This window comes from Oncorhynchus clarkii, chromosome 24, assembly GCF_045791955.1.
Source record: "Oncorhynchus clarkii lewisi isolate Uvic-CL-2024 chromosome 24, UVic_Ocla_1.0, whole genome shotgun sequence".
NCBI classification, from domain to species: Eukaryota; Metazoa; Chordata; class Actinopteri; order Salmoniformes; family Salmonidae; genus Oncorhynchus; species Oncorhynchus clarkii.
Genome location: NC_092170.1, coordinates 10,480,196 through 10,498,417, shown reverse-complemented (window position 1 = coordinate 10,498,417; position 18,222 = coordinate 10,480,196). Strand labels below are relative to the sequence as shown.

The 18,222-nt window shown below is 40.9% G+C and overlaps 1 protein-coding gene across 1 annotated transcript in view; it reads right to left on the bottom strand.

The window, feature by feature from the left end:
- Positions 1–7,035, bottom strand: part of LOC139382881 (limbic system-associated membrane protein-like) — a 147,009-nt gene extending 139,974 nt beyond the window's left edge. The window contains exon 1 of the mRNA XM_071127127.1: positions 6,560–7,035. Within this exon, the coding sequence (XP_070983228.1) occupies positions 6,560–6,714 (155 nt within the window). The 5' untranslated portion in view covers positions 6,715–7,035. The remainder of the gene's footprint in view (positions 1–6,559) is intronic.
- Positions 7,036–18,222: the final 11,187 nt, after the last annotated feature.

Below are 18,222 nucleotides of genomic sequence, written 5' to 3'. Positions count from 1 at the left end.
GCTTTAAGCTACTATGAACATTACAGTACTGGAGATGAACACTTAGAGTAAGTGCCCTCCTTACGAGTATGCTAACGAACTACTTATCAATAACTGCTCTTCCAAATTGATAATCCATGTTTGGAGTCAATGACGTGGCAATTGTTAGAGGTAATAAGGGGGGGGGGGGGGGGGGGGGGATTTATACAGTCATAACAACACAACCACATTACTCTAATAGATCTAATGGAACTTTTGGACTTGAAAAAAAAATTGCCCAAGAAAAATGTACACACAGATAACAGACAGGATAATCAGTCTGGTATATGATCAATGTGCAGTTCTTAAAGAGAACAATGAAAATGTATTTTCTATACTGGTGTTATGCAAATGAGCATAATCTCTTAACTCTGAGGTTTTGTATTTTGTATTGGGATCTGTGAGTCAACAGTTAAGCCATCTACTTTCTACTGGGATCAATAGCAGCTAGTATTGTAAGCAACACTTAAACAATTCTCTGTTGTAAATCCTAAAACAAATCAGAGGCAATCTTTTTGTAAATCCCACCCCAAACTTAAAATAAAAACGGCCTGTTCATTATAATGAGAATTGACAACACTCCAACACTTCATGTGGAGAGAGGTATGGGTGTGTTTCAGTAGCCTTTAAAACAAATAACATGAAACGAGCTAGAAAGTGCTCTATCCTTCCATACACTTGGAACTATGCCCCTGAATGACATGGAAACAGTATTGAGTAGGTATCATTTATCCGTTTTTATCCTCAAAAGAACGTCTGACATACTGTAGATGGCTCATATTCTTGGTGCTGATATACTTACAACTATACACCATAGAAGAAACATCTTGTTTTGACAACACATGTTTCCCGGAAGATGTCAAATAAAATCAAACGTGAGCTGAAGTATACTCTGAGAAGATAGCAATTTCCTAGATAACGTCACATCATCCTTTCAAGGCCACATTCGCCATCAAACCACAATGCCTTCCAGTCTGATCCTGATCCGATGCGTTTGTTTTGGTATACAGCGAAGGGGTGAGGACGGGGAAGTGTAACATTTTTATATGTCAATAATTGAAATAACCATGGACAGGATTCCCAGATCACAAATTGTAGATTTAAAAAGCTACACAGGGTCTGCTATGCCGGTAGATCTCAATGAGAACTCGCCTCACACATCTGATATCTGAACCCAGCAGGTTTAAACCCACTGAGCCTTTCATACGTGAATAGAAATGGGATATTCGGGTGTCTGTGGCAACGGGCCTAAGGGCAAAAGCACAAGCCCACAATGATCTCCAACCAAATTCTACGAGACGGAGTGGATATTGTCAAATCAATGATAATTGACCTGGCGGAGAGCAATCCCAGTGTCTGTGCCATTAATGCTTTAATAAGCAATTGTCCATTTTCTGCACTTCTCCCACATCAGAACGTACCCTGAAGGCCACAGGACTGCCAACAAGTGGAAAAGCAATTAAAAAGTAAAGCATTGTGACACGGAAATGCTGCAAAGGGATACAAAATAACTTAGAGATGCAGCCGTGATTCACTTTGACTGAGAGGGTTACGTTTGGGTTGTTGAGGTGGTATCAATCTCAAAAGTGGTTCAGAATGTAGGACGTTTTCACTGCGATCTAAATGTTTGGGGATGTAACAAGACGTTTGGGACATGAATTACGTTGAAGCACGCAGAGAAGAACATGTTCAATTGGTATTAACCAGCCAAAGACGCCAATAAATCGAAATCAGCATGATTCTAAGTTACAGCGGACCTATACAGTACCTCGTCTAAAGAATGCGTCGACATAGACTGCTGTACTAATACATTCATGTCATGTGAATCTCATCTCGTGTGATGAGACTGACTTAAACAATCTTAGGGTTTAACAGATTAACTCTGAGCTGCTAGCCAAGCACATGAGGTTAAAAGGTAAATAGTTGCTGAAGATAATGTTATACAACAGAGGTTTACTATTGCACACCAAGCATGTACAGTATAAAGATATTATTCTACAATTGATGACACCTGGAATTTTCAAATAATCTTCACAAAACCCTTATTTTAATCAATATTAAAGGGCGGATGTTGAGAAAGGCCAGTTATTTTGGTAATTTTTCTTGCACGTGTCATGAGGCCCTTTTTTCTTTCTCATCTTAGGGACATTGTTACTAGCACACCACAGCTACTGTGTAACAAAATAGTTTCTTTAAGGGTTCAGCTCCACCTATGCCTGTAATGTCATGACTAAGCCGCAAGCATCGGTAATGGAGTCACGGCAATATTATTTCTCTAGGCCACGGATATCGCAACAGCATGACATAACCAGCTTATGGAATCAAACAGGCTACACTTTCTCAAGCAACAAATGACTACCCAGAGGGACCCCCTCCTGAAAGTTCTCTCATAGTGGCCCTTTTTCTTCTATCAGATTTTTCTGTTGAAACTGGGGAGTGACAAATGCATACTGTTCGGTTGGGCTACAGGGTGCACAACTGCAGTTTGTTGTGTAGTCATTGATAATTGAGGTAACTACTACAAAGTCAACTTGAAGCCAACTTCTGTTCACAAATATAACTTCAGGAATCATGTTTTAATATTATGCTTAGTGAGTGACCCTGTATGGAAGGAAAACAACTAGGCATTGAGCAGAACATCTATTACTGTACAGACCGGTTGAAGGCTAAACTCACTCATAATTGAAGGAAATGAATGCACTGAGTAAACTGAATTACTAGATTTTTAAATGGATATTAATCGCTGAGCCTTGGTAACGTTCAACAGTAACTACGTTTGAATTGATTAACTTGATGATCAAGTCATTTAATTGATGGAAGTGATTAGAGAGAGGAAATCCAGTAAGTGGATTATAGGTCCTAAACCTGCTGGGCCTGGCTGTGACAACACCGGAGTGGCCAGCACACTTTTGACCTACAGGTTAGCAATATAGGCTGTAGGCTACCACAGGCTTTGGGATATTCCCATTGTTCCACTACTGCATCAGCATGAGAGGATCAGGTGAATAGTTCTCTAGATGCTTCTCATTTTATTATAACTTTCAATAGGTCTTATGGCCGGATCAGATGACGATTATAAAAAAAATTGTACCTTTGTTTAACTAGGCAAGTCAGCTAAGAACTAATTCTTATTTAAAATGACGGCCTACCAAAAGGCCTCCTGCGGGGACAGGGGCCTGGGATTAACAGAATGTGACTGGTAGAATGGGTGTTGTATGTGGAGGATGAGGGCTGCAGTAGGTATCTCAGAGAGGGGGGAGTGAGGCCTAAGAGGGTTTTATAAATAAGCATCTTGCGACAGGTATACAGAGATTACCAGTTTACAGAGGAGTATGTGATATAGTGCAGTGATATAGAGGAGAATAGAGTGCAGTGATATAGAGGAGAATAGAGTGCAGTAAGGAGCATTGGTGGCAAATCTGATGGCCAAATGGTAAAGTACATCTAGCCACCCGAGAGCACCCTTACCTGCCAATTATGTCTCCATAATCTAGCGTGGGTAGGATGGTCATCTGAATCAGGGTTAGTTTGGCAGCTGAGGTGAAAGAGGAGCGATTACAATAGAGGAAACAAAGTCTAGATTTAACCTTAGCCTGCAGCTTTGATATGTGCTGAGAGAAGGACAGTGTACCGTCTAGCCATACTCCCAAGTACTTGTATGAGGTGACTACCTCAAGCTCTAAACCCTCAGAGGTAGTAATCACACCTGTGGGAAGAGGGGCATTCTTCTTACCAAACCGCATTACCTTTGTTTTGGAGGTGTTCAGAACAAGGTTAAACGCAGAGAAAGCTTGTTGAACACTAAGAAAGCTTTGTTGTAGAGCGTTTAACACAAAATCCAGAGAGGGGCCAGAATGATGATGATGTTGATCTGTACAATCCCTCACACCTTACAGACAATAAGTGCTACAATTAATGAAATGGTACTGTGCTATTCATTTTCAGGTCAAGAGACACTGGATAGTTCTTGAATTCATGTCTTCAATATAATATCTGAATGTGATTTGCCCTTAGAACATGATTATGTGCTCTGATACAGTCGTATGGAGCAGAAAAGGCAAGCATATTCTACTGTGTGTTAGTTCAAGTGCATTGATGCACTATATATACAAAAGTATGTGGAGTGAAACATCTAGAAGCAACAACGGCTCAGCCGCAAAGTGGCAGGCCACACAGCTCACAGAACGGGACCGCCGAGTGCTAAAGCACGTAGCACGAGAAAATCATCTGCCCTCGGTTGCAACACTCACTACCGAGTTCCAAACTGCCTCTGGAGTGGAGTGAAACATCTAGAAGCAACAACGGCTCAGCCGCAAAGTGGCAGGCCACACAGCTCACAGAACGGGACCGCCGAGTGCTAAAGCACGTAGCACGAGAAAATCATCTGCCCCCGGTTGCAACACTCACTACCGAGTTCCAAACTGCCTCTGGAAGTAACATCAACGCAAGAACTGTTAGTCTGGACCTTCATGAAATGGGTTTCCATGGCCGAGCAGCCGCACACAAGCCTAAGATCACCATGCACAATGCCAAGCGTCGGCTGGAGTAGTGTAAAGGTCTCCGCCTTTGGACTCTGGAGCAGTGCAAAGATGTTGTCTGGAGTGATGATTCATGCTTTACCAACTGGCAGACCGACGGACAAATCTGGGTTTGGCAGATGCCAGAAAAACACTACATGCCCCAATGCATAGAGCCAACTGTAAAGTTTTTCATGGTTCGGGCTAGGCCCCTTAGTTCCGGTGAAGGGAAATCTTAACACTACAGCATGCAATGACATTCTAGACAATTATGTGCTTCCAACTTTGTGGCTACAGTTTGGGGAAGGCCCTTTCCTGTTTCAGCATGACAATGCCCCCATGCACAAAGTGAGGTTCATACAGAAAGAGTTTGTCGAGGTCGGTGTGGAAGAACTGGCCTGCACAAAGCCCCGACCTCAACCCCATCGAACACTTTTGGGATGAACTGGAACGTATACTTCGAGCCAGGCCTAATCGCCCAACATCAGTGCCCGACCTCACCAATGCTCTTGGATAAACGGAAGTAAGTCCCCGCAGCAATGTTCCAACATCTAGTGAAAAGCTTTCCCAGAAAGGTGGAGGCTGTTAGCAGCAAAGGGAGGATCAACTCCAAATTAATGCCCATGATTTTGGAATGAGATGTTCGACGAGCAGGTGTCCACATACTTTTGGTCATGTAGGGTATGTATAGAGAGCATATAACAGCTTGGCATGCAGAGGCGCTGTAGGGCAATACAGCACAGTAAGGGGTGTGTCTGGGTCAATGATTCCCAAACTCTATAGACAACCCGTCAGCGAATACACAACAATACTCTCATTGCCTCTGTCTGGTGCAGTGTGTACACCTCACAATGGGTACAAAACCTAATATTGCTCTATAAAGATCAGATTGCTCTTATTTAACATTACAGAAAAATAAAAATATCCTACATAACATCAATTTCCTCCAAGCTATTTTTCAGACATAAGTCATAATGGTTCATTCTTTACCATGTAGGCTATGCCAGAAATAAACTCTACATTAGCATACTTTTCAATTCAGTGGTAAAAAAAAAATCAGCAGGTGTGTGTGAGAGGGAGAGTGAGTTAGAGAGAAATATTGCTGTTGTGTCTTGCATAGGCCCCTCCAAATAATTTGTTTTTGGGAGGGGGGAGGGGTAGTCCTAGCCCCTCACTGACCTGCTAGACCAAAAACACATGTCGGTGACCACGTGACTAATGACATCTGTGTCCAACAATAACATAATAGCCTTAAATTGACAGCTTGCATTGTCTGGGAGGTGATTAACCATAGGCTAAAACTACTCCCAACAAAAAAAAAAGGCACAAAGACACGATGGATTCCATCCTCAGTGAAGCTTTTATGGCGGTTTGCACTTATTTTTCAGAACCGGGTGATTTGGGACTGTTGTGCAATTCGGAAATCAAACTGCGTTGTTATGTATTGTATGCTACCCAACACAGCCCTTGCCTCTCCTCTCCGACGTTGAAAAGAGTAGCCTCCTATAATCTGCCGCTTCATCATCTCTGGGCGATTCTATGACGCACTTAACGTTTTCAGTGACTTCCAATGAATACCAGGGCACTGTCGTTTGAGTTAGGCTACATCATTATTTTGCAGTTTGGGGATGATAATGTGACTGTGGCATAGACTACATAGTAGATTAGGCTATGGAGCTATATCAAATCGCATATCAGATCAAATGAAAATAATTCACTTGAAATCCTCTCTTACAAAAAAAGCCTATTTTTATCACTACATTTCTCATCCGAAAGAGCCTATTTTTTAAATCATATAATACCCCATTGATGACTATTTAACTTAGTTGATGTCCGATACAATTTAAAACACGTGACATTTCAATATTTTAATTAGATCACATTAGGCATCAGTAGCCTACACATTAGTGAACGTGCCAATTGAATCAGTGATAATTTCATTCCATGCTGGTTCTATGCACTGCAGACAAAACTCAGCATCACTTGGAGGCTGCGAACGAATGGAAAGTTGAGTTGAGACCTACCTGATAACCGCTGTATCACCCTGGCGAATAGTAATGTTGTCGGTCGCTCGCTGCATATCCACACTTCGGACGGGGAACCCTGTAGGAATAAGACACAGGAGTCTGAAAAAAGAAGCCTGCAATTGCCTCCAACACGGTCTCCTTCCGACCAGCATTTCCTAACCGGACGCGCAAAGATCCGAAAGAAAAGTGTTTGGACTTTGAAAGGGAATTGAAGTGGCGCTCCGACCCTTGGCAATATCCTACTCCACGACAAAGTGTGACTAAGGGCTTCTATGATGTCGAGGAAGGTAAATATGCGTTGAAATAACGAAAACAAAATGGCTTGGAGGAAAACATATATTCCGTAAACCCTCTCTGCGAGCGCTGTATTCCACTGTGCGTTCTGCTCCCGCGCAAAGACAGCGATGAGCAGGCAGCAGAGTTCTTTAGAGGTGGGGAGGAAATTCAAACCTCTCCAGTCACCAGCGCCTCTCGCTCTAGCGCTCTCTCTACCCGATTACCCCACCCCCGTTTATACATCGCACTGCTGCCCCCTTCACGAGAGTCTGATGCGCCCTTATTGGTTGTCACGACAACAGCACCAGCTGAGGTCCCTTTCTGCTAGACCCAACTGCGGTCGGCAGCTGAGAGGAGAGGAAAGTCATTGGCCATGTGTCGAAGTAAATACCTCGCTTGTTGTTCAAGGTCCACAAGTTAAGACTACATGCCAACATGGTCATAACATGACCCAAAGAAATGATAAGCAAAATGTAGTTAATGCAATTGAATTCATGAGCATACAAGTTCACATTTTAATTGATTGATGTTTTATTTGATCACGTGTGTGGGAGGCTTTTCAGCTGTGCATTAAAAACCTACAGTATTGGATGCATTGTGCTTGCTTTCCCTCATACATAGAAATAGAATGATAATTGTATTCTAATTCTGTCATTCTATTTCTATGATCCCATATAGCCTACCTCAGGTATTTCAAAAGGACTGTAGGGCTACCAGTATAGCCCAACTATGGAGCGAAATTGCTCAACACTGAAGACCTTGTCGAGCATAGCATAGCATAGCATAGCCACCTTATCTTACCTGGCTATGCACGACCACCTGAACTGAACTCTGACAAATAGCCTTTATTAGAAAACTATATTGACTCAAAATATTATTTCTGTGTTCTATTTTGTAAGCCAATGTATTTCATTAACGGCTACAGAAACATATTCTACTGTTCAGACATTTTCTTTTTATCTTTAATACGCTCACCACATGATGAAAGAGCTGATGGGTAAAGTTGTTTATTGTTTATAGGGTCATGCCCAATCTGTCATCATAAAACTGTGTCTAGACACATTGGCTTTGATTTTAACAAGGATGGTAATTATATTCACTTTGGCTGTTACCGGTGCAAGAGTTGCAAGGGCATGCTTCCAACTTCATCAGAAATGTAAATGTGGCAACCGAATAGTTTTTTTTCTTCTTTCTTGCTAATCAGGAAACAGATTTAATAGGCTGTTTCCTTATGTTCAATCACCCCACAGCTTAATTAATTGTAAAGTGAAATCAGACAGTATTGCACATTTGATCATAATGGGAAAAATAGTAAACAGCATCAGCATTCTCTGCATGCTGTCTTCATCTCCGACATAGAACCTGCGTTTATATCCTGAATAAACACCACTATTTGTTATTATGATTAATGATCGAATGTAATCCTTCGTTGACCGCCAAAGTAGCTTACAGCAGGGATCATCAAATAGATTCAGCCGTGGGACATTTTTTTCCTTCAGCGGATGGTCAGGGAGCCGGGAACATAATTTTAAATCATTTGTAGACTGCAAATTGACCGCAAGAAGCCCAAGCAGATAGAATATTTGATTGAAACATTTGCTTACATTTGAATATGATCACATACACAGTATCTCTCTATGATGCGTGGGAATACTTTGGAACAGAGTTCCCAAATTAAAATCACTTGGCGCTGATTTGGCAGGTGTCTTTACAGTCTTTAATGTCCAACAATTACAAAATAGCTCAAAAACCTGGTGGGCCAAATTCAGCCAGCTGGGGAACCCTGGCCAATAAGAACAGTCTGTGGTTCAGACAAATTGTGAAGAGTAGCACTAAAACACACTTGGTTTCTCAGTGTCAGCATCAGCAGCGTTCTGCAATGAGGCTTTAGTGTGAGATTAGCCCAGAATGGAACTGCATCTGTGAGAGATTGGAAAGAATTATGAGCATAATTAATATGGGACAGTTTATGGAAGTGCTAATACTAGTGCGTTAGAGGGAGCACTAAAATGCTTTCCGCTGTGGATCCTCCCTCATGCTTCTTAGAACAAAATGTCAAACTCCATCTTCCTTTACGAAAAGCAACAGAGAAGTTTTAGCAAGATAGAATAGTTTGTACATGGCCAAGCTCTATGCATACTAAGGCCCATTGATTTTTTTTTTTTTTTAGTATGGATAAACTCTTCTATTCATATTCAGAGCCAGATTAATTACGCATGTACTTTTTATTTGCAAGAGAGAATAGGCTACAACATTAAAGTAGATCAATAACACATTCATTTTTAAGATAATTAATTAAACATTAAAGTGAAAATTATTCATGTTATTCACTCACTCTTGACTTTCATGTTCTAGCTTTGTTCTTACCCTTTTAGTAACACTTGACAACTAGTGTCATCACCTTATGACACAGTCATAACCATGTCATAATATGTCATGAGAGCTGACATAACTTTTCATAACCTGTTATAATATGGTCACAACACTGTCATGACATATATTTAGGCCGGTTGTGACATGTATTGCATTATTTTGTGGCTGGTTATGACACCTTCATCAGAGTGCCAAAACCCACAAAACCTACCACACAAGGCAAAACATTCCGTTACGACATAGCCTACTTGTCAACAGTATGTTTATGTTATATAACATATGCTGGAATTGACCATATGAAATGATCATTGTAATTTCACACAACTTGATGTCAGACATGCACCTACCCCAATAGTCTGTTGCTGATGACTGACATGAATGCAGAAGCAGATTTCAGGAGCAGGACAAGACACCCTCTTTTTGATTGATGACTGACATAAGGGCATGTACGTGATTGGCCTATCTGGCTTTTTGAATATGATGGTCATGATGCTTCTTGACAGTGTCATAAAGTGTATATTCTTAGTCCAAGTAAAGTGACACAGGATGGTCATAACGCTTCAGGAATGTGTTTATACAGTGCATTTTCTGCAAGTTATTTAAAATATGATGAAAAAAAACACAGGACCGTAAGGAATTCATTTCAACAACAACAAAGGACTTAAGAAACAAACTTTCAAACGAAAGGAAACTTCTTGCCAGGGAAAAAACACATTTGAATAAATGTGGGTTTTGACACTCTTATGTAGGTGTCATGAACAGCCATAAAATAACGCCATATGTCAGAACAGCTGTAAATATATGGGTCATGACAGTGTTACGACCATATTATGACACGTTATGTCAGCTGTCATGACATATGACACGGTTATGATCGTGTCATAACGTGTTAGGACGCTGGGTGTCAAGTAAAGTGTCCCTGTTATTTTTCTTATTCTCCTCTGAAAATGATCGTTTTTGCACTGGTACAAAATGTGTAAGTTAATCAGGCCCTAAATATCCCATTGAAACATTATGCTCATAGCCACAAGCCTTCCACTGATGCAACATGGGCGAGATCATTTAGAGCTACACCCCGCTCTCTTTTCCTCCGTCACATTCTGTACATCATCCTACTGCATTAGCATTATCCTACTGCAGTACAGTGACGTGACTGAGCACCAAGAACACTGAGAGAAGACCGGGAGAGAGAACTCCCCTCCTCCTTCTTTGCCCACCATATCGTCAACATATGATATGGTTACCGTTCATCTGTATTCCGAGCCTGAACGCTGCCCTCGACCACACACTAGACTAGCGAAACCCACTCAGCCCTTCCTCACGCAGACCTCCCCACATACTGTACACTGCTGAAAGAAAGAAGACTGACAGAACTAGTTCCATGGCACTGGGCTGCTCCAAGCTCCGGCGATACCAGGGGTATTGAAACACTGGAAAGCCCTGTTGTATGTTGGGAACGACATACTGTACTATGCAAATCACGTTGTAATACAGTATGAATTGTGCTAGCGAGTGAATGTAGATGTTGAAGGTACAGTATGCATAGATATAAGTCCACATGCATGAAGGACAGCAATTTTAGAAGCATTCTAGAGATGTGAAAAACAGCCGTAATCCTACTCAGCATATTTATGCTTACGCATAACATGCAGCATGGTGGAGATTTGTCATGACTATCGCTATTTGCACCACGTTGTCACTCCACATGTCTGGAGAAAGTATTGTTCCTCTGTCTTTGAACAAACTGTTATTGGGTAAGAGCAGAATGTGGTGAGATAACACTGAGTGAGTGAACTGTATTGAGAGAACAGTGAATGAGCCTCAAAACTAAAACCTGAAATGAGGTCCATTTAAAGCCTGCTAAGCTGAACAAAGAGTTCTGTTATCATCTCATTAAACGATCCCCCTCTTCAAAATGACAAACTCAAAAATATTGGAGAAGCAATTTCAGGTAAAAAAGGGTTGATCATTATTGAACTCTGCCAGGCATGATTCTTCACGAACTGTGTAGGGTAACCTGGTTATAAACACAAATGGTTCTAGGACCATTACTGAACTTTGGGTGATCAATGAGGCATTCTCACCCCTGAGATCATACTATTACCTAACTTACTATGGCCCGTGTCAAAAGGGGAAAGGGAACATTAACGAACACGCCCACCGACAGTGTGTTCTGATTCATTTCATTCTCTTTGTGGGGGGAAAAAAAAAAAAGAGTGGATGCATAATTTACCTTGACATTCCCGTCATACGCGAGCTCCTGGCAGCGAAATGCATGATATGCAGGAAAAAGGATACGGCACCCGCACTCAGCAATACATCACAGGAGGAACACAATGAATTACACAATACATTACATCTACAGCCAGATGAGCCGTTTGTCAGCAAAACTCAAGCTGGCAGCAAAGATAATAAAAGAGAATGGGCACAAGGAATGGCAATGTTGCGCACAAAGTGGTGATTGACCTCCTTTTAGGGTTTCTGATGAGGGAGAAACCTTGTTAAGCCCTCAACTAGCACTGAAATTTCAAATCAATTGCCTTGGCATGACTAAGATATTTCCAGAAGTACCAGATTGATCCTGTTCAGGATCAGGTGAAAGGATGGGTGGAATTTTTGCCATATTATTTCCAGCTATCCAATCAGATCTACAGGAATGCGTAGGAAGTATGGGCTAGGCATACATTTGGAATTCAGCAAAAGTGTGGTTTGCTGTTAGTGTAAAACTCTGCTTATTTGGTGACACTTCCTCTGTCACAAAGTGTTGTCCAGTGACCCACGAGATGTTTATGCTGACGTCAGTGCTGATAATGTCCCAACTGATAATATTCAAACGCACGGTGAGCAAGTTCTTTTTATTTAAATCCCCAGCAGCAAAGATTGATTACGTGCCGAGCCAAAATAAGCATATTGTTTGCGCAGTACTGGGATCCAAAACATCAGTCACACTAATGTGTTCTCTGTTAACACATTTTCTTGAAATATTTGGCTTGGCAAAAGCCATCATGGTTCCTCCACAAATACTTTGCTTCACACATGGAATAAACACCCCAAAAACTATTTGGTCAACGTAGCTAGGTTGCTAGAGATGTTTACCTTCATAAAGACGATCACAAGGCGAAAACACAACTCGGAAGTGAATGCTACAGTAATAACCGTATGCATTCATTTTTTGTTTTCACACAAGATGTTCTTTCCTCAAGTCCTGTATGTAATAGAGTTCATTTTATTCTTTGCAGAAAATCCATGTGCAAAAAAAGATAACGGTCAGCAAGAAGCCTCTGAATGCTAAAATCCTACACAAGGTTAAAATCCTCACAGACATTATGTACGGTCTTGTGAGGTGAACAGGGACTGAGGTGTGAAAACACTCTGCATTATCGGATGTATGAACATTCCGATGAATATGCAATTACAAGAAGCCCTGCATATTGCACGATTGCTGAAATGATAACTCACATGCAACCGAGAGTCAAATCCAGAGTGCACAACCTTCTCCAAGTCAAGGCCAAAAGATTTATGAATTCAGACATCACTGTTCCAACAATGTATTCTGTGATCAAAGGGAATCAAATGCATCTGGTATGGGTCAGTCTCCATGCAAATGGAGATCCTGACATTACGCCCCATGATTGGAGAAGCTAATCATGCAGCGACTCATTCTGAAGGCGTGACGGTGGGAGTTTGACCTTTCCCAGAGTCTCCACCAGCCCTCAGGTCATTATTTTGCTATTCATTTCACAAACAGGCTGTCCACATAGAGGCGTAGTACATAAATAGAGCAATAGAAAAATATTGTATTGAAGGCGAAAAGCACAAGAAACAAAGCAACTGAACGCTGAGGTGTCAACAAAGGTGTTGACATACTGTACAGTACACATACTATCATAAAGGTTTCGCTAGTCATTAATGTTTTATATACTGCAAATTTATATTACTTGTTAGAGACTCAATGTCACAAACAGCCATTGCAGACACTATGTGCTAACACTAGACTCACCTTGTTGCAGTGCAGTCTTTTAAGACAAACATAGCGACCAAATCAAACTACAAATCTTAAAAGATCCACTGTACAGTTCACTATCTGCCTCATAGCATATCTTATAAACCCTATTTTGTCAGCTTGGATTTTGGTTACAATCAACAATTGTTCAATTTACTGCTTCAACCAATTTATTTATCAGTTTGCTTAGTTTTTTTGCCTCTATGTAATGTTCAGCTTAGTGAGTTGTTGTGCGTTCTAACTTTTCTAGTGGGCCTCTGTAAACGTAGGGACATGGGAATAGTGGATGACTTGAAGGCAAATCTGTGAAAACACAACAGAAACGTACCACTGCATGAGTCTTGAAGGTTACACAGGAAAATGGGATTCTTTTGTTTTGATTGTTGATCTGCAAAAGGTCACTCTGGAGGGGGGAAAAAATCCCTTGGGATGTACATTTGAATTTAGGCCTAATTCCAACACATTTCCTCCAAAAACATACACTACCGTTCAAAAGTTTGTGGTCACATAGGCATTTCCTTGTTTTTGAAAGAAAAGCACATCTTTTGTCCATTAAAATAACATCAAATTGATCAGAATACAGTGTAGACATTGTTAATGTTGTAAATGACTATTGTAGCTAGAAACGGCAGATTCTTTAAATAGAATATCTACATAGGAGTACAGAGGCCCATTATCAGCCACCATCATTCCTGTGTTCCAATGGCACTTTGTGTTAGCTAATCCAAGTTTATCATTTTAAAAGGATAATTGATCATTAGAAAACCCTTTTGCAATTAAATCAGAACAAGAATAGACTGACGAGTTTCAGAAGAAAGGTGTCACACCCAGATCAGTTTCACCTGTCCTCGTTATTGTCTTCACCCCCTCAAGGTGTTGCTTGTTTTCCCCAGTGTATTTATCCCTGTGTTTCCTGTCTCTCTGTGCCAGTTCGTCTTGTATGTTTATCGAGTCAACCAGCGTGTTTTTCCCTTACTCCTTTTTCTATTCTCCTTTGCTAGTCCTCCCGGTCCTGAACCTTGCCTGTTTTCTGGACTCCATGCCCGCCTGCCTGACCATTCTGCCTGCCCTGACCTCGAGCCTGCCTGCCCTTTGGTACCTCCTGAACTCTGAACTGGTTTTGACCTTTTGCCTGTCCACGACCATTCTCTTGCCTACTCCCTTGGATTTATTAAACATCTTAAACTCCAACCATCTGCCTCCTGTGTCTGCATCTGGGTCTCGCCTTGTGTCATGATAAAAGGTCTTTGTTTCTAGCCATTTTGCGCCTGAAATCGAATCCACAAATGCTGATGCTCCAGATACTCAACTAGTCTAAAGAAGGCCAGTTTTATTAGTTCTTTAATCATCACGACAGTTTCCAGTGGTGCTAAAATAATTGCAAAAGGGTTTTCTAACGATCAATCAGTCATTTCCAGCTACAGTAATCGTTTACAACATTAACAATGTCGACACTGTATTTCTGATCAATTTGATGGTATTTTAATGGACAAAAAAAACGTTTTTTTTTCAAAAACAAGTACATTTCTAAGTGACCCCAAACTTATGAACGGTAGTGTACATATTACCTCAACTACCTCGACTAACCTGTATATAGCCTCATTATTGTTATTTTATTGTTTTACTTTCTTTTTACTTTAGTTTATATTGTAAACATTTTCTAAACTCTTAGTTTTCTTAACTGCATTGTTGATTATGGGCTTGTAAGTAAGCATTTCACGTTAAGGTCGACACCTGTTGAATTCGGTGCATGTTACAAATACAATTTTATTTTATTTGTTTCTCACGCAAACACACACACACCTTCTCAAGCAAACACACATTTTTCCACTTCCTTGCAGTCTACAGCCTTCATCCCTTAATGGCTGGCCAGTAGAAAGCGGACTCTTTCAGACCCAGATGAATAATGCAGTACTTCTCCATATGAATGGATAGAGTCCCTTGATAAAGAAATAAGTTCCTAGGATCTCTGGAGACAGAAGCCCCGAAGGCCTATCTCTAGGCCCTCAGCCAAAATCTGCATGATTTAAATTTTTCTAATTAGTATCCCATATAAAAGTACAGAGCAATAATTGCAACAGCCACTGCCATCCCAACCCATTTCTTTCAACATAGAACATTTGCTGTAAGTTATCATCTTTTTCACTTTCAAATCAAAACCACGAAACAGAAGATAACGTTGTTGCAGTGCTGATGACAGATCAGCAGAATCATTTGAAGGGAGTACAGTAGAACTCCCTAATTGCCAATGAGGACTTCACACAGTCTTAAGAAATGTACATTCCCTTTTACTGTATCAGCTAATACGAGGAAATGTAATTAATTTGAATTATCATAGCATTAAATGATCATACAGCCATGAAGCTAAGAATGAAATCTATTAGTGTTCCTCTGGTGAAATTGTTTATGATAGATCAGGACATCTAAGCTTATGGTACAGTTAATGCTAAGAGGAGACAGAGTACCATCTTGCACCATGTTAGACTCTAGACTGGTACATTTTCATCTACACTACCTCTATGAACAGACACCCATAGTAACTACAGTAATTATGTTAATCCCATAGTTTCCGCTTAGCTTGTTTACCGCTGGGGTAGCTGGATGGATTATCTGACTCTTAACCTAAGGAGAACCTATAGCCCCTTCCTGCAGGGCTAATTGCTCTGTCTGTCCTCAGCCAGAGATGAGTTCTTCTGTTGTGCTGCCTGTTGGAAATGGACCAGTGCGTGATGGAAGGAGGGATGGGAAGGGAAGGTCAGAAGGGAGCGGAGGTGACCTATAATCCATCACTGTGTTATTAGGCCTCATGCATAATGACCCAGAGTAGGACACGCTGACACCAGCCAGCGGCGAGTCCTGGGATGCACAGCGCAGTCAGAGCAGCTCCTCCATCTGCTGTAGCTGCACCATGCGAGCTCAGCCAAGGGCACAGACACCTCAGTTTGCACTGTGGTATCATTACTATTTCACAGGCCCTACAACTACCACTCAGCACTCTCATAGGGTTGCCACTGCTCTGCCTTGTAGAATCACTGGGTTGTAGCCATGTCATGGGACAACTACGTATGTCCCACAGAATATTTTCCTCACGGTTATGTAACGTTGAATATCTCAGACCTTCTACATCTACAGTGGCTGGCTGTCAGACATCAACTCCTTCTTGAAGAACCACTATCCCTCATGAGCCTCATAGCATCAGTCTTACAGAGTCAGTCTCACTCTGTCCATTATGAGATTTGCCTTGCACAGTCACAGTCTCAAAGCACAGTCTCAAATCAACTTGCAGAATCACTGTCTCGCTATCCTAAAATCACTGTCAGTCTTAGGGGAGATAAATATGCTGAGGAGCCTTGTGGTCTGTCTTACACCATCACAATCTCCTAGAATGGTGTTCTGTAACAGCCGGGCTTAAAGCCACTCTCACTTCATCACAATCTTATTTGAGTCACTGCAACACGATCGGTTGAAACCATTTTGCTTTCTGAAAGCATCATACTACCACCAAATCCCTCTGTGTCACATGTCACTGTCTTGCCGCATTGTGAAAGCATCATACTACCACAAAATCCCTCTGTGTCACATGTCACTGGCTTGCCGCATTGTGAAAGCATCATACTACCACAAAATCCCTCTGTCACCGGCTTGCCGCATTGTGAAAGCATCATACTACCACAAAATCCCTCTGTCACTGGCTTGCCGCATTGTGAAAGCATCATACTACCACAAAATCCCTCTGCCACTGGCTTGCCGCATTATTTCCGGTTTTAAAATTGATTCCCATCAATATTGTATGACACCATCATGCTCAACGTTAAATGTTATGTGCTTTGTGCAGGGAAGCAAGGAGCTTGTGTTTTGTTTCCACTGGCCAAGAAATAAAATAATAATAAACTGTCACATGAAGGCAATTAAGTTCTTTAAATGACAAAACAATGCATTCTTGGCGACAGTAAAAAAAAAAATTAAACAAAGAGGATTTATTTAGAAATAACCAGGGTAAAGCGGTAAATGTACAGCATGAATGAATAATGGAGATGTTAATGGCAAAACTGATAGAATCAGGACAAGAAGGGGAAAGGAAAAGGATATGCGGAGTTTGTCTGACGTATTTCGAGCATGTGATTCAAAGGACAAAATACAATTATTTGAAAGTCTTGAAACAAAAATCCTAATAATAAAAGTAACAGGTACAGATTACACACCCATATTCAAACCAGGGAAAAGAAGATGATGAACGAGCTGGACATCTCTCTTAAAATGATTTATATATAGCCTACACTAGATGACTATAGGGGGCACAGTGTTGAGGCCACCATGCCTCCATCTTGTTATTCCTCCACCATTGTAAAAAAATATTTTGGAATCTATAGAAATGGATTTATTAATGTCTACATTCATTTTTGCATTGTTTCTTCAATTACAGACACCTTAATGCACGCTTATAAATATGTTATGTGAGGAAAAGATAAAAAAATATCAAAACAAATATAGTGCATACTACCGTTCAAAATTTTGGGGTCGCAAAAAAAACAAAAACATTTTTTTGTCCATTAAAATAACATCAAATTGATCAGAAATACAGAATGAGACAAGGATATCCCTACTGGCCAAACACTCCCTGACCCGGGAGTGGAATTGGCAGATTTTTTATTGAATATCTCCATAGGCGTACAGAGGCCCATTATCAGCAACCATCACTCCTGTGTTCCAATGGCACGTTGTGTTAGCTAAGTTTATAATTTTAAAAGGATAATTGATCGTTAGAAAACCCTTTTGCAATTATTTTAGCACCACTGAAAACTGTCGTGATGATTAAAGAAGCAATAAAACTTGCCTTCTTTAGACTAGTTGAGTATCTAGAGCATCAGCATTTGTGGGTTCGATTTCAGGCACAAAATGGCTAGAAACAAATAACTTTCTTCTTAAACTCGTCAGCCTCACAAGTCCTCAACTGGCAGCTTCATTAAATAGTACTCACAAAATACCAGTCTCAACGTCAACAGTGAAG